This window comes from Salvia hispanica, chromosome 1 (genome assembly GCF_023119035.1).
Source record: "Salvia hispanica cultivar TCC Black 2014 chromosome 1, UniMelb_Shisp_WGS_1.0, whole genome shotgun sequence".
NCBI lineage: Eukaryota > Viridiplantae > Streptophyta > Magnoliopsida > Lamiales > Lamiaceae > Salvia > Salvia hispanica.
This window is the reverse complement of record NC_062965.1, coordinates 13608623-13624917: the sequence shown is the minus strand read 5'-3', so window position 1 is coordinate 13624917 and position 16295 is coordinate 13608623. Positions and strand designations below refer to the sequence as shown.

General features: G+C 37.4%; 4 protein-coding genes across 5 annotated transcripts; 2 read left to right on the top strand and 2 right to left on the bottom strand.

Annotated features, from left to right (window-relative positions):
• Nucleotides 1–776: 776 nt before the first annotated feature.
• Nucleotides 777–4567, bottom strand: LOC125202170 (calcium-transporting ATPase 2, plasma membrane-type-like). 2 transcript variants are annotated; one of them, XM_048100526.1, is made up of 7 exons: nt 4394–4567; nt 4094–4148; nt 2328–4002; nt 1886–2105; nt 1647–1818; nt 1266–1567; nt 777–1192 (listed from the first exon to the last, which is right to left on the bottom strand). In XM_048100526.1, exons 1-7 carry the CDS (start codon nt 4565–4567, stop codon nt 944–946), a joined length of 2847 nt encoding a protein of 948 aa, XP_047956483.1. In that variant the 3' UTR covers nt 777–943. The 2 variants fall into 2 exon arrangements, with proteins under 2 accessions (XP_047956483.1, XP_047956482.1); XM_048100525.1 differs by having other exon boundaries at nt 1886–4002.
• Nucleotides 4568–5856: 1289 nt separating this feature from the next.
• Nucleotides 5857–8797, top strand: LOC125202774 (mitochondrial outer membrane protein porin 2-like). Its single transcript, XM_048101238.1, has 6 exons — nt 5857–6019; nt 6121–6188; nt 7300–7410; nt 7494–7580; nt 7670–7878; nt 7984–8797. The coding sequence occupies exons 1-6, from the start codon at nt 5971–5973 to the stop codon at nt 8288–8290; spliced, it is 831 nt and encodes a 276-aa protein (XP_047957195.1). The 5' UTR covers nt 5857–5970; the 3' UTR covers nt 8291–8797.
• A 1080-nt stretch (nt 8798–9877) lies between these two features.
• Nucleotides 9878–10491, bottom strand: LOC125205473 (60S ribosomal protein L26-1-like). The gene has a single exon (XM_048104439.1). The coding sequence runs from the start codon at nt 10454–10456 to the stop codon at nt 10016–10018; it is 441 nt and encodes a 146-aa protein (XP_047960396.1). The 5' UTR covers nt 10457–10491; the 3' UTR covers nt 9878–10015.
• A 1103-nt stretch (nt 10492–11594) lies between these two features.
• Nucleotides 11595–14243, top strand: LOC125201520 (ADP-ribosylation factor-like protein 8a). The gene is made up of 6 exons (XM_048099674.1): nt 11595–11911; nt 12798–12879; nt 12987–13019; nt 13128–13249; nt 13659–13820; nt 13892–14243. Exons 1-6 carry the CDS (start codon nt 11874–11876, stop codon nt 14007–14009), a joined length of 555 nt encoding a protein of 184 aa, XP_047955631.1. The 5' UTR covers nt 11595–11873; the 3' UTR covers nt 14010–14243.
• Nucleotides 14244–16295: the final 2052 nt, after the last annotated feature.

Below are 16295 nucleotides of genomic sequence, written 5' to 3'. Positions count from 1 at the left end.
ACTAATAACTTTCAATTCTGTGTATTAAAATTATCAATACAAAAACATAATTATATATCAATAATACAACTTGTAAATTTAAATATCAACACAAGAATATTGATAAATTTATATCTTTGTGTTGATATTTTTAACATACAAAATTAATATTAGTTATTATTGCTATAAATTAGTTAGTAATTGATCACACACGTAATTGATCACACACATAATCGACAAAGTTAAAATATTAGTGTGACATAATTATCAGAGGAATCCAAAGATATTTTTTTGATACATTCGATGAATAAATTCAAACTCTATATGTTTATATTCGTAACCACGACTCGTATAATTTGAATAAATCAAGAATATCGGCATAGCAATAGTTGCTTTAATATACAAATGCACAATGCATGACACAATAAAATCCAGATTTGCTCATTTGAATTTTGATCAAGCTTTTCCATTTCAACTATATCCATATTTATCTACAGAAGAAGATTGTTTCTCTTTGAATTAATGCTTCATAACCTTTTTATTGACCTGATACTTCATAGGCCCTTGAATTTATGCTACGTGCCTACGTAGCCTTTATATCTAGAAATTATTTTGTACATCATGGCTGAGTCGCAGAAGATGATTTGAAAGATCTAATTATTTGTTTGAAGAGTTCATTGACATAGAAGCCCAAAAACATTAGGTGTAATGTCATAACTGCAATGTACAAAAACCTGAAATACTGTTGTTTCTGAAAAGTGAAAAAAGACATTTAGTTATGGCATGATGAACTGATATCGAGTTGTAATGTATACAAGTGTACATTATAAACTTGTAGAGTAATTTCTACTATTTGCTAATCTGAATGCAAATTGAGTACATATTATATTCTATGATTGCCTACCTAATTCTTTTGTTTAAGCAATTGGCTGCTTCTGTGGAGGATCTTTATATGTACCATTTACTAAGGCTGGACAGGAAAATGTTTCTTCAAAAGAACAGCAATAGGCATTCCCAAGAATCCCATAAAAATGCTGAAGAACCATTGCATGATTGTGAGAGGTGCCGTGCTTGCAAATGTCCCGAGGCATTCGATGATAATGATCTGGAAGAAGACGGTGGAGCCTAACACTATCACGAAGACATAGTTGTCCAGTATGCCTTTGAGCACATCTATTTTCTCCATCTCTCTTGAGTTCACCTCATTGAACAACTGCAACATAAACACAAGTTGGAAGCAGCTAATGCAAGATGGAATTACAAGTATCAAAGAGATAGATAACTACCTGGCAGAAGACGAATGTGTTGAAAATAATCGTGTTTAGTACCAAGTCCGAGTCATCGTGCTTATGGAGGAAGAAGAAAGTCTTTCCATGCTTCTGAAGGAACCAGATGATAAGGAACTGATAAATTGATTGGCCTAATATGTTCCTCCACATGATGTTACTGATGAAGTTTCCCTTCCTCCCGACAGGAGGCCTCTTCATTAGTTCATCGTTAGGAGGCTCGGTTGCAAGTGCAAGTGCACCAAGTGTGTCCATTATCATATTCACCCACAGAAGCTGAACAGCTGTTAGAGGAGCACTTCCTGAAATTTGCATATAATTTGAGTGATGAAGAATTATCTTTGATGGACTATGTTTAAAAAGATGTGTTGTGTAATTCACCGGTCTTGCAAGCTGAATAGAAGTTGACAGCTAGTGCAACGACATTAACAGTGAGCTGGAACTGCACGAACTTCTGAATGTTTACATAGACCGAGCGTCCCCATTTGGCTACTGTCACGATCGTGGAGAAATTATCATCCAGAATTATAACATCAGCACTCTCTTTAGCTACCTGAAATCATTCACTTGTTAGACTCAAATAATGATTGGAGTTTAGGAAAGAGTGGGATTCATACTACCTCAGTCCCAGCAATGCCCATTGCAAGTCCAATATCTGCTTCGTGAAGTGCAGGAGCATCGTTTGTTCCATCACCAGTGACAGCCACAACTTCATTAAATGTAGTTCTCAGGTGTTTGACCAATGTATGTTTGTCCATTGGCGAAGAACGAGCCATCACCTGGATCTTGGGAACGAGTTGGTGCAACTCCTCCAAACTCAGTTCGCGAAAAACTGGACCTTCTATTGCGATACCATCATCAGTTAGTATCCCGCATTCTCTAGCAATAGCTTTGGCAGTATTGATGTTATCTCCGGTAACCATCCTCACACATATTCCAGCTGAACGACACAATGCAACGGACTCAGGGACTCCAGGGCGCACGGGATCTTTGATCCCCACAATCCCTATGCAGGTGTATCCTGAGGCAGGAATGTCATCAGTGGCAGAGAATCCATTTTCAAGCTCCATATAGGCGAGGCACAAAGTCCTTAGAGCTTCGTTTGCAAACTCATCGATTGCTGTCTTCAAACGATTGATAGATATCTCATCCATTGGTACAACTTCACCATCTGAGTTTAAGGCCTTGTTGCAAGCAGCCAAAACAATCTCCGAGGCACCTTTCGTGTGAGCTCTGAGACCTCCTTCCGGGAGTTCCAACACCACCCCCATTCGCTTCTTTGTGGAGTTGAACGGCTCCAGTTTCACTACTTTGTATGCTAGCCTCTCTGCCTGAAAATCCCCTCCCAACGCCAGGCCTAACTCGAGAATAGCTGCCTCTGTCGGCGTTCCAAGAATCTTCTGCTTCCCGTCCCTGCTCACCACCACTTCTCCACCAGTATTATTGAAGATTGATTGAAGCAGAGTCTTCAACACAGATTCCGGGAGCTGAGACCGCAATTCGGAAACACTTCCTTCACTGCTCAAATCCTTGACAGCCAATGAGATGCAACACTTCACCACAGTCATACGGTTCGTTGTAAGTGTACCAGTTTTATCACTGCAGATATTGGTGGCTGATCCCATGGTCTCACAGGCAGCAAGGTGGCGCACCAGCGCCTTATCGTTCATCATCTTCTTCATCGCGAACGCAAGGCTCAACGTGACAGCCAGAGGCAGCCCTTCTGGGACTGCCACAACAACAATAGTGACAGCAATGGCAAAGTAATCCAGCAGCTCAAGCGCATCGTCTCCCGACCATCTTGACGCCGTGTGCTCGCCCCATTTATGGCTGAGCATCTTCTGCACCAGCACAGCAAATGTCACCACAGCAAACAACAGCCCCACCTTCCCAATAATGGTTGCCACTCCATTCAGCTTCACCTGCAACGGTGTCTCATCGTTCCCTCCTTCACTCAACGTCGCCATCAGCTTACCCCACTGAGTCCTCATCCCAACTGTTGTCACTAACATCTTACACGACCCGTCTTGAACCTTTGTCCCAGAGAGGAGAAAAGGCCGGTCGAGGCTGATCACAACCGGCTCGCTTTCTCCGGTTAGACTCGACTCGTCTATCAAGAGCGAAAATCCCGAGAGAAAGAGGCCATCAGCAGGGACTTGATCGCCAATGGAGAGATGCACGATGTCTCCAGCAAGAAGGCTGTATATTGACATCTTCTCCCTGTAGCCATTTCTGGTGACTTGAACAGAGACCTTCTTCTTTTCTTTATCCAAATCTTTAAACTGCAGGGACTGCTGGTAGTCACTGGTGGCTGTGACAAACACAACGAGTAAAATGCTGGCGGCGATGCCGACGCCGTCGTGGGCGCCTTTAGGCCATCCTTCGGTTGGTATGCCGACGATGAGGGAGAGGAGCGCGCAGGCGCCGAGGATCATCAGTGTCATGTCTTGGAGAGCCTCGTAGACGAACATCCAGAAGCTCTGTTGCTCGCTCTCTTGGAAGGTGTTGGTGCCGTACACGCTGCGGCGGCGGTCGAGGGAGTCGCTGTCCTCGCTGGGGATGCCGGTGGTGGAGTCTGTGGCGAGCTTGTCGGCGACGCCTGTGACGCCGCCGTGCTGCTTGAGTTTCTTGAGATCATGGCCCTCGACAATGGACTCGAGCTCCTCTGCACAGATCTTGAAACCGGCGTCTTTGACTTCTTTGGGGATCGTGTAATCGTCGTCACTCGGCTGCATGCCTGAAAACACCGTTAATTAGTTTGAGGCCTTTTTGGCAATGATCTAAAATAAATAAATAAATCAAACTAATGTGGAGTCGACGATCCTAACCTTGTATGAACTGAAATGCAGCTTTTGATACGAGGAGTGCCACTCTGAACTTCTCCTGAAATCAAATCAAGATACAGCATCAAGATGGATGGTTTGCAAACTCATCCCACGATCCGAGAATGAAGAGAAGTTAGAAGCAATATATAAGTGTAGTCAAACCTCAATTAGTTTAAAACATTATAGTAGTGAACCAAAAAAAATCCATGTTGGGCTTAACCGAAAACAGATAATATCAAACTAATATGTAGTTGGAAATTCTAATAAATATAAATGAAAAAAAAAGGGATGAACATGGATTACGTGATTGGTTTTGCGCATGGCGGCGGCCTCGTAGCGTTTGGAGAGGTTGGCGGTGAATCGGAAGCGACGCTTGTGATTCTTGACGACGCCGCAGAGGCCCCTCCACCGCTGCAGCGCCTCCTCCGGCGCATGCTTGTGCTGCACCTCCCATTGCTCTCTCAATAAACTCTCCATCAGATTTTGCTTCTAACAAATTAACAATTAACTGCTTTTGGCATTGCTCCAAATATTTGATCCTAACTATGTTTAGGCCATGATTGAATTGGTGATCGTGGTTACCATTCTATTAATGGAACTACGCTCTTTTTGCAGCCTCTTTTGTAGGAAGGTTTGAACGTATAATGCGCTATTTACACATTTATTATCTTATAATTGTCAGAAATGTGTATTACTCCATAAAGTTTGCAATAATTTTTAAAATTCTAATTTTTTGTTGTGACTGAATATCAGTTGTGGCAACCTAAAGTGTCATTATTATTTACTTAAATTATGGACTAAAGTATATCAGAAGAATTCACACCAACAATAAGAACAAACTAAGCTAAGATCCCACAAGTCTAGTGAAAATATTCGATTCATTTAAATGTTTAATAACGATGTATTTTCATTTTACTTTATGTCATTTAGTTAGTTGATGTATAATCCCAAACCACTTTCAAAATTACTAATACTACTACTAACTTTTTCCCAAATATAGATGCACAATCGTTTTTATATTTACATTGACAGAGCTGGAATATCTAAATTGAGGCCGAAATCAATGTTAAAAATGAATAAATAAAAAAATTAAAATTACTACTACTACTACTAACTTTTTTCCAATTATAGATGCACAATCTTTTATATTTACATTGACATAGCTGGAATATCTAATTTTAGGCCGAAATCAATGTTAAAAATGAATAAATAAGAAAATTAAATTACTACTACTACTACTAACTTTTTCCCAATTATAGATGCACAATCGTTTGTATATTTACATTGACAGAGCTGAAATATCTAAATTTAGGCCGAAATCAATGTTAAAAATGAATAAATAAAAAAATTAAAATTACTATTACTACTAACTTTTCCCTATTATAGATGCACAATCGTTTTTATATTTACATTGACAGAGCTGGAATATCTAAATTGAGGCCGAAATCAATGTTAAAAATGAATAAATAAGAAAATTTGAATATGATTTGCAACTTTAAAATTTGAGACTACATGAGTGCGTTACCAATTACCATTTACAAATGTTTACATATATGGTTACGTGATTACGTCTTAACTGGAATTATGATTGAATTGAGACCTGATATTAAAATTTAAAATGATTAAATGATTAGAGAATAATGGAAAGTTAAATGAATCCAACCTCCCCGTTACGAGATCAAGGCCCTTCAACTGTCGACATTTTAATCAACGGTCAGGATTGTCCCATGAAAATCATTTCGAAAAATTCCTCGACACTACCCTTTCACCACGGAAAAAGCCCTCCGACTCCAAATCTCTCACTTCTCTCTCCCCTCATCTTCTCTTCTCACTTTTCGCAGTCACTTCTAATCTGTGGAATAAATTGAGAAGAACCGAAAATGAGCAAGGGACCGGGACTCTTTACAGATATCGGCAAGAAAGCCAAAGGTCAATTCATCGTTGATCCGCCATTTTGCCTTATTTTCATACTCGATTACTTATTTTTCCGTCAAAATAGTTATGTGATTTTTTTTTTTATATATTTGTAGATCTGCTGACTAGAGATTATCTCTCTGATCACAAATTCTCCGTCTCCACCTACAGTGAATCTGGAGTGGTACGATTTCATACAGCCTTTTGTTTCTGTTTGATTCGGTTGATTTGGGAATATTATCAATTGCCAGTTTGTAATTTAGGGTTTCGACTTTCAACTCTTATGTGTAGCATTCGCTCTTGAGGAATAACGTAATAGATTAGAATTAATAACGGGATTGGTTCTGCTGTCAGTGACCTCCTCTAAATTTCTATTGTTTGCATTCTAGGCTTATCACGATGAACTGGTGATATGTTGTATCTGTGCTAAAATCATTCTAAATAGATTACTGTGGATATTTTGTTAGACAATTGAGCTCACTAATTTTACATGAGTCTCTTCTATTTCTGTTTAAATCTGACTTGGCTCTAAGAGTTTGAATGAGGCCGCATCTTTTAGTTTAAAAGTATAACTTGCCCTGGCATTATAATTCAGGTTTCATTATTTATGAGCAGCCATCTTTCCTATTCATTTCTAACTTTTGCCTCATAAATGATTAAAGATAGGATGTTGTAATATGATTTCTTAAGTTTATAATTTCGTATGCTGCCCCTCTGGTTTTGAAACTCTTTTTGTTAATTGACTCCAATAGTGGTTTTGAAACTCTTTTTGTTAATTGACTCCAATAGTATTGTATGTTTATCTGGCTGAAACTCTTGCATTTACCATCAGGTGCATTTAGTATTGTATATTTTCAATATGTTTCCATTAATGCTTGTTTGAGTTTTCTATAGTTTGGCTTGGGACCTAGATATATGCGAGCAGATAATTGAGCTTCCGATTGAGAATATCTGAAGCTCACATAGTCATTTAACTGTTACTATTATATATTGTTATCCTCTCCTAAATGCCCCTAGATGTTTTCACCTTATGAATGTCTACTTGTATTTGTTTTGTCTTTGCTTGTGACAGTTTTAACAACATCATATGAATTAGTAGTAGTTTGCGACTATTTATGTCTCTTAGCCTGATTATGCAGCTTTCCAATTGTTATTTGGTGTTTGTTGATATGGTTATGCTCTCAACTGTGAAGACATTTTTTTAGTTTGTTGTGCATTACATTGTCATTTACTCTCATGTGAATTCTCTGTTTCATATGTGAAAATGTAATTTCTATTATACTTCCTCAATTCAGGCCCTCACAACATCCACAGTGAAAAAGGGTGGTTATTCATCTGGCGATGTGGCAGCTCAGTACGCGTATAAGAATACTTCTACTGATCTGAAAGTTGATACTGATTCAAACGTATGTGACGTTAATTTATTACATTCTCATATATATTCCTGCATCATTGCAACTTGCTCTTATCTCTCATTTACTTTCTGTAGATCTCAGCCACTTTCACTGTTGCTGATATTATTCCTTCATCAAAGACCATTGCGAACCTGAAATATCCCAATTATGAGTCCGGAAAGGTGCTGCAGTCCCCATTTTTTAATTTTTTCTGAGTAATTGACTTTCGGATGTTTCTTTGTATTTATATATTCTCTATTTCCTTCCGCAGCTGGAATTTCAGTACTTCCATCCTCATGCATCCCTCACTGCAGCTGTTGGTCTAAACCAAACTCCTCCACTTGATTTCTCAATAACATTTGGTACTCCCATCTTTGCTTTGGGTGCAGAGGCAGGTTATGAAACCACTTCTGGAAAGTTGACAAAATACACAGCTGGAATCACCGTGACAAAGCCAGATTCATCTGCTTCAGTAATTCTGTAAGCTGTTACATGCATTGATGTCTATAAAAACCCTACTTGATAATCACAGTTTGCGCCTTTTCTCTTAAAGCTTAAAAGTGCCCCTTTCCCTTGTCCATATAGGGGTGATAAAGGAGATACCATTAAGGCGTCCTACATACACTACCTTGATGAATTGAAGAGGAGTGCTGCTGTGGGAGAAATCACCCGAAAATTCTCCACAAATCAGAACACATTTACAGTGGGAGGATCTTGCGCTGTTGACAGCCTGACACAAGTGAAAGTGAAGCTTGATAATCACGGTACACTAGCTGCTACTTTGCAGCATCAGGTCATTCGCAAATCTCTCGTGACCATATCCAGCGAATTTGACACTAAGTCCTTGGACAAGACTCCCAAATTTGGTGTATCGCTCGCTCTGAAGCCTTGAAAGCTCCTAGATTAAGCATCTTGCATTCGAATGCTGTTCCTGTTGCATCGGAAAAAGTTTCCAAATAGGTTTCCAAATAAGTACTAGTATCAGAAATTTATTGTTCCCTGCAGTTGACATGTCATCATGCATTGATGCACGGGGAAGTTCTATGATGTTTTGTGGGTTTTGAACCACCTACGGTGTCTCTCTATTTAGGCTTTTTGACATGAGAAAACATTCTTTAAATTTTAGTATTTTGGCTCGTTTTATGAAGAGAGAATGAAGCATGGTTTCATGCGGTTGAGTATTCTCTTTATGTGTCCATCATCTGGAGAGGTTGTGGCAACTACGATGCTTTTCATCATCTATTGTTTTGTGTAATTGTGTTACTCCTATTCTGCAACTTCTTTTATACTATCAGGATTCAGAACTGAGAAAAAAAGTTGGTGCAAATGGGAGTATGCTTATTGCGAAAGAATGCTGTAATGCAATTTCATTTTTACATTCATCAATCTTTACGTTTCATTTATCTACTTTTCCTAATGTCTCTTTTAAGGTGTTTGCTCTAACGTTGAAGTTGAACCATATAGCCATATAGGTGGATAATCTATGTAGTCATTATATTGCAGTACTAGACTTTTTGGTTAGGTTATATTAATGCTTTTCTAATTTACTTGCTTATATTCTGTGAAATATGAATGGTATATTATGGCATTATGAAAATTTAACAGGGAGTTTGGGAAGGAAAACCAAGCGGTGTTACGCTTTTTTGATCCAACGTTGCATTATATTGGCTTCAACTGAACCATTATCAAAGTTGGCGATATACATTAGAGCTCACAAAAAGTAAAAAACCTGTATTTTGATGCTCTATCATATGGAGTTACCGAGCTTAAGCATTTCTGTAAATTAAAAACTACTCCCTCCGTCCACCAATTGAAGGAGTCTTATTTCATTTCGACACGAGAAAGTTGGAGGAATATGTGATCTCACTTGTATATGGGGTATTAGGCATATGAGTGAAATGAGTTAGTAAGATGTGAGATCTTACCATTTATGGTCACACTCAAAATGAAAAATCAGTAGCAATTTTGAGATGCGTTATATAATGTCCATAAAAGAGTAACCACGAGGCATTTGAGTGACGAGAAATTAAGCTAAGTAACAGAGTGGAATATGAAAAAGTAAAGATTCTGTCCAAATTTGATGTCACATTTTCATTTTAAAAAACACTAGAAATAATATTTTAAAAAACACTAGAAATAATACTCTAGGAGTCCAAATTATTGCTCAAACATTTCTTAAAATCCCATGACATACAACAAGTGAAGTAACTACACTAATTTACTCCAAATCAACGATGGTTTGCTAATTGTGTCTCTGGCATAGAAAAGTATAGAAGTGAAATTTGTGTCCAAATTTGTTTACAGTTTGAGGATTCCGAAAATTTTCTAGTTGTAAACATAGTAAAAGAATCAAGACATCACCCAATTTTACAGAAACAAAAATCACATTACCCAATTTTAAACAAACAAAGGTCGCCATTTCCTAATCCATTTATGCATAACGAAATCACCAAATAGAAACCCAAACACAACACAATAATAAACTCAGGAAACACTATGAGCATTGTATTAAAACAGCAAGCAGAAAATAAAGCAAGCATCCGTAGTTGGACTGCTCTGTGTCTAACCAAAACAACAAAATAAAACAAAAAAAAGCTTAGAATAAATTCAAAACCTATCAATCGATGGTCTGCATAATGTCCTCCGCCGTGAACTTCGCGCCCTTATCCTTGTCGGCAACAGCGCGGCCCTTCGCCTTGCGATCGAGGAGCGACTTGCGGTCCTTATCGAGACGGAGCTTGGTGATGACGACCTTGGAGGGGTGGATTCCAACATTGACGGTGGATCCGTTCACCTTCTCGCGGGTGATGCGCTCGATGTGGATCACCCACTTCTTGCGGTACACCTGCACCACCTTGCCCTCGCGCCCCTTGTAGGTGCCGCGGACCACCTGCACCTCGTCGTCCTTGCGCACCGGCATCGACCGCGCGTTGTACTTGGAGCGGAGGTCGCCGGAGAGAGGGGCGCTCATCAGCACGCGCCGGACGCTGGAAGGCGCCGTGAAGTGAGCCTTGCGGCTCTTGCGGCGGGAGGAGGAGACTCGTGGGTTGTATTTCATTTTCGCCGCCGCTTTTTTGAGGATTAGGGTTACGCAGTTCGGTCACATATACATATAGACAGTGGCTCCATTTTTGGGCTCTTGTGTTGGGCCGTATTATTAATTGGGCTCTTCAATTTTGGTAGGCTTGTAAGCCGAATCATAGTAGTTTCTTGTACTTATCAATGATTATGGATAGTTTTATTAAAGGTAAGAGTTAAAATTACTCCCTCCGTCCCCCATTAGGTAATTTTATTAAAAGTAATAGTTCAAAATTATTCCCTCCGTCCACCATTAGAAGTCTCATTCATGGGCGGCACTGATTTAAAGAAATGTTAAGAAAAGTGAGTGAAAAAAAGTTAGTGGAATAGAAATTCAACTTGTATATAATAGTTTTAAATTAAATGTTAGTGGAATGAGTTAGTGGAAGGTGAGACCCTATTACCAATTATGAGCTTTATACTCCCTCCGTCCGTGAATATGAGTCTCGTTTTTTCATTTTAGTCCATCCGTGAATAAGAGACTCGGTTCACTTTTACTATAAATGGTACTAGGGTCCCACTTCCACCTAACTCCTTTCACTCACATATCATTTAAAACTAATATATAAAAGTGGAACCCCTATTCCACTAACTTTCTTTCACCCAATTTTTTTAACATTTCTTAAAACCCGTGCTGGAAACAAATGGAACTTCTATTTACAGAAAGAGGGAGTACGTCCAAATTGACACTAATTTGTGGAGTGGCAATGCACACCAAATGAATTTTAAACTTGGAAATTTGAAACTAGAATTTCCTTGACATCATACGTGGAGTGGCAATGCACATACCCCATGAATTTAAAATTCGGATATTTGAAAACTAGATAAATTCAAACCCAATAGCAAAGTGAGTAGAAAGCTGTGGGCCACCCTTCCATTAACATAACGCTACAGCCAATGAGACGTAGCCAAGACAACACGCGGCACACGTCAGGTTTCAATCAACGTGCAGCCACGACCAAGAGCGCGTGGCACTCACCTCCAAATCACATCTCCAAACAATTCAGCGCGTATCCACACGCGCTAACCTAGCGAGTGAAGCTGGAGGATGGCCTTTTGCCACCCCATTCTCATGATTGGTCCACCGATAATCAATCACACAGCGAAAAAGAGCTGCCCGCCCCAAAAATCCGCGGGGCACAAGTATAATTGATGGGAAATTGAGGGGCGTCGAGCTTTGCTGGAATAAAATTGTGTTGTGTTTTGGGTTCTACTATTTGTGGTACACAGGAATCCCATAAATCGTTGCTGTGAAGGCGGAAAATTGCTCTGGTTTTAGGTTAGGAAAGTTTACAGCAAAAAGGAAAGAGGGAGCTATTTGGGGAGTTGTCAATTGGGAGAAGACAGATTAAAGATCTGTTTCGTTTTCGAGTCCTCGCGATCCATCAATCGTACCAATGGGTCTCTGGGAAGCTTTTCTCAATTGGCTTAGAAGGTTCGTGTCTCTGCTTTTTTTCCATTTTCCAGATGTAGAAAGAATATGCTGTGAATCATGAATGAATTTGTTTGGTGTGTGTGTGGATGATTTTGGATGAATTTGATCGGTGGGTTGTGCTTGTGTTGTGTGTGTTCCTTTTTTCCTGAAAAAGAATGTTTTTTTAATCTTTAGCTTGGAAATTTTATCCATTGGCTTCAGTTTTTGCATTGGTTGTTGCTCTGTTTTGTGGCCTTTTTGTTTTTTACTCTCTTTAACCTTTTGTTTCTTTTGTCAAGATTAAAGACATTTTGATCGCGTTAGTGTTATAATTATGTTGATTTATTTCTCTGGAATTCAATCCCTTCTTGAGTAAGAGGACATTCAATCTTTTGATGGTTATAGTATTCATTTGAAGTGCCAAAACGATGCATCTTATGGTTTTGATCCTTGGATCATACAAAAGATTAATCTTTTAAAGCTATCGTTCGAATTAACCGAGTCTATTGCTATGTAAAATCTCTAATGCGACAATAACGGCAATTCTTGAGTTTTCTAATGCCATGATGGATAACTCACCCTTGGAGCATTAGTTGCCAAACTTTTAAACACGTTGGTTTGACAGATTCTTGTTACCCATGCTATTTTGGGAGTGTTTTCTTGTAAAATCACTACAAACATCTTGTTTGCATCTTTCAGCTATGTGTGATGGTCCAACAAAGATATAATTAACTACTACTAGTATAGAAATATCCACAGAGGTGTTGTAGAGAGTATCTTGAAATTCAGAATTATCTCTTACATTCACGGGGCATCAAGATAGTATCTCCTTTTAAGGAAGAATTAAAGATTTTTCTTCATGAGTTACTTTTAAGGATGTTGACTCTCAAACAATCATGTGATGCAGCCTTTTCTTCAAGCAAGAAATGGAACTGTCTCTTATAGGTCTTCAGAATGCCGGGAAAACTTCGCTTGTAAATGTTGTCGCTGTAAGTAAATATAGTACCCTTTCTTTGGGATGAATATATGTGGTTCTCTTTGATAATTCTTTATTTATTCGATCTTTGTTGATTTATTTACCCCTCTGTGTATCTAGACTGGGGGATACAGTGAAGATATGATCCCTACGGTTAGTGTACTTCCTTCTTGATTTCTTAAACAGCTAACTCTTTTTGCTTCGTTCTGGAACACCTAGGACAATCATCTTTACTTATGAAATTCTGTTGTGGTGCTGCAGGTAGGATTTAATATGCGGAAAGTAACTAAAGGGAATGTCACAATAAAGCTGTGGGATCTTGGAGGCCAACCCAGATTTAGGAGTATGTGGGAGCGATATTGCCGTGCAGTTTCTGCAATTGTGTATGCTACTAGTAACATTTGTCTACATCGCTTATTTCCTATCAGCAGCATTGATTATGTTTTCATCCCTTTGCTACTTTGTGCGTTTTAGTTAGAAAAACTTTTGATGCTAAAGTTCAGTCTATGCTCCTTCAGTTGTGCACATCCACAAATTTTTTTGTAAAACCCCAATGTTTTGTTATCAAAGGTATAATTCTGATTTATCATGTCGTAGAACCAAACCTTGCTGTTTGGACTGACGGTGAATCAAGTTACTTGTGTTTGCTTGGTTTGAATTTAGCCGAGATTGTCACCCTAGTCCGTTTAACTTCTTGGAAGTTAGAGGCTAGCAAATTTTTTTAACATACGTGCATTATGGTTTCTCGTAGAAATGTTAATTTTGTCACTAATATCATGCATTTTGGTGCAGTTATGTTGTTGATGCTGCTGATCCTGACAATATCAGTATCTCCAAAAGCGAACTTCACGATTTGTTGAGCAAACCATCACTAAGCGGGATTCCATTGCTGGTTTTGGGGAACAAGATCGACAAGGCTGCTGCCCTGTCAAAACAAGCATTGACTGATCAAATGTACGTACAACATGAGATGAATCGACATCCATTTAGTTGAGTTGTGTTATAATCTGTGGGTGGTGGTGCAGGGGTTTGAAGTCGATCACAGACAGAGAAGTGTGCTGCTTCATGATCTCTTGCAAGAACTCAACGAACATCGACCAAGTGATTGACTGGCTGGTGAAGCATTCAAAGTCAAAGAGCTGAGCACAAGATTAAGGTGTATACTGCAACTGCAAGTGCAATCTGTTGTGTTATAGATTTTTTTGTGTGGGAGTTTGCTATTGTTGTTGAGTGCACCAATTTATTTGTGGCCGATGGGTTGCTGTTGCCTGCGTCTGCTTCTTTTATGAAGTATCTGTGTATTATATGTTAACTCACATTTGCTTTATATTCTCTAACTTATGTCACTCTCTTTCTTTGGCCTTTGATGCCAATCTATTCCTCTCTACCTTCTTGTTTTGTGTTGTGAAAAAAATAAAATTGCACAAAACATTTGGTGATGACACTCCAGCCATCCAGAGTCCATTTTGTGCTTGATCAGCAATTTTATATTATAGAAAGTCAATTCTCTGTCACTAAAAAATTGTGGTTGATTCATTGTCATACTCGTGGAGTAAAGTTGAGGCTCATCCACGAATTTAATTAAATGATCATCTATACTGATTAAATACAAACCCATGTCTATAATACAAACTACAAACTTTAGTCCTACACACTCCTTGTAAGTAATCAACGGTTAGCAATGGGCTTCATATGTTGTTTTCAACTCCTAATACAATTTCTATCACTGGGGTGTATATGGAATTTGATTCTTGCATTAGTTACTTCATCCCTCATTTTAGGGGTGGGTAAACGGTTTTCGGTTATTCGGTTAACCGAAAACCAAACCGAAACCGGTCGATTATCGGTTATTCGATAACCAAAATTTAGGGTTATCGGTTTGGTACCGGTTTTACGTTTTGCTCCAAGTCGGTTATCGGTTATGTTATAACCGAGAACCGGGGGTCATAACCGATAACCGAATTAAATTCAATTATAATTTCAATTATATGTTTATTTAAAACTAGAATAAATTATAATTTACTTCAAACCTTGTCACAATGGAAAAAATTGTAATTTATATCTAAATTTTGTCAAAGTCTCATATTGCAATGTCAAAAAAGTCCATTTTAATTTGTATCACTATCAATTATAGTATATTTATAAATTTATATCTCAATGTCAATAAAGTGCTTAAGCATTACTATTTTAAAAAAAGAATAACCCTTCACTTATTATTGGAGAAAAGTTTTTAAATTATAGATCATGTAAATTTTAAGTCTTTTTAAAGTGCCTAAACAATTTATGTATTACTTGTAAATAGGAGTATAATAATAATAATAATAATAATAATAATAATTAGATGGACAGTTAAAAGTTAAAACCATAAACAATTTTAATTTCAATTATATTTTAATTAATAGAAGAAATTGTAATCTACTTCCAAACTTTGTCACAATAGAAGAAAATTGTAATTTACTTCTAAATTTTGTCAAAGTCTCATATTGTAACGTCAAAAAAGTCTATTTCAATTTATATTACTATTAGTTATACTTATAATATCTCAAAGTTTATAAAGTTTCTAGATATTAGTAGTATTTTATAAATAAGATCTCTTAAATTCAATAAGGTGGTTAAGCATTACTGCTATTTTAAAAATAGGATAACACATCACTTATAATAATAATAATAATAATATGAAAGATGATAGTTTTGCTGTTACCTTCAATAATTATGTATTATTATTATTATTATTATTATTATTATTATTATTATTATTATTATTATTATTATTATTATTATTATTATTATTATACTCCTATTTACAAGTAATACATAAATTGTTTAGGCACTTTAAAAGACTTAAAATTTACATGATCTATAATTTAAAAACTTTTCTCCAATAATAAGTGAAGGGTTATTCTTTTTTTAAAATAGTAATGCTTAAGCACTTTATTGACATTGAGATATAAATTTATAAATATACTATAATTGATAGTGATACAAATTAAAATGGAATTTTTTGACATTGCAATACGAGACTTTGACAAAATTTAGATATAAATTACAATTTCTTCCATCGTGACAAGGTTTGAAAGTAAATTATAATTTATTCTAGTTTTAAATAAACATATACTTGAAATTAAAATTGAATTTAATTCGGTTATCGGTTTAACCGAATAACCGAAAACGTTTACCCACCCCTAACTTGGAAGTGTTGAAGTGTTGAGCAAGTTAATTGAATAATATGGTCGTTTAGAAACTCCGAGTGTAGTTGTGTCTTCATACATGACTTCACTCTTCTCTTGGATGCTTCAGCTGAAACATGAAACTTCTTATCGTTTGATTGTGTTTGAAACTATTTCATTTTGTTTAGAATATTGAGACATGATACATTTTGGATTACATTAAGCTCATGTCGTTTTGAGCATAAATTGTGATATCTATTCT

What these genes read in the sequence shown, in the direction of transcription:
- LOC125202170 (XM_048100525.1), bottom strand. Translation starts at nt 4,567, where the DNA reads ATGGAGAGTTTATTGAGAGAGCAATGGGAGGTGCAGCACAAGCATGCG. An exon ending in TGCATTTCAGTTCATACAAG is followed by an intron (nt 4,003 to 4,093) that starts GTTAGGATCGTC and finishes CGGTGTTTTCAG; the next exon opens with GCATGCAGCCGAGTGACGAC. An exon ending in CTATTCAGCTTGCAAGACCG is followed by an intron (nt 1,568 to 1,646) that starts GTGAATTACACA and finishes TGCAAATTTCAG; the next exon opens with GAAGTGCTCCTCTAACAGCT.
- LOC125202774 (XM_048101238.1), top strand. Translation starts at nt 5,971, where the DNA reads ATGAGCAAGGGACCGGGACTCTTTACAGATATCGGCAAGAAAGCCAAA. An exon ending in CCTACAGTGAATCTGGAGTG is followed by an intron (nt 6,189 to 7,299) that starts GTACGATTTCAT and finishes TCCTCAATTCAG; the next exon opens with GCCCTCACAACATCCACAGT. An exon ending in AAGTTGATACTGATTCAAAC is followed by an intron (nt 7,411 to 7,493) that starts GTATGTGACGTT and finishes TACTTTCTGTAG; the next exon opens with ATCTCAGCCACTTTCACTGT.
- LOC125205473 (XM_048104439.1), bottom strand. Translation starts at nt 10,456, where the DNA reads ATGAAATACAACCCACGAGTCTCCTCCTCCCGCCGCAAGAGCCGCAAG.
- LOC125201520 (XM_048099674.1), top strand. Translation starts at nt 11,874, where the DNA reads ATGGGTCTCTGGGAAGCTTTTCTCAATTGGCTTAGAAG. An exon ending in GTGAAGATATGATCCCTACG is followed by an intron (nt 13,020 to 13,127) that starts GTTAGTGTACTT and finishes GTGGTGCTGCAG; the next exon opens with GTAGGATTTAATATGCGGAA. An exon ending in CGTGCAGTTTCTGCAATTGT is followed by an intron (nt 13,250 to 13,658) that starts GTATGCTACTAG and finishes ATTTTGGTGCAG; the next exon opens with TTATGTTGTTGATGCTGCTG.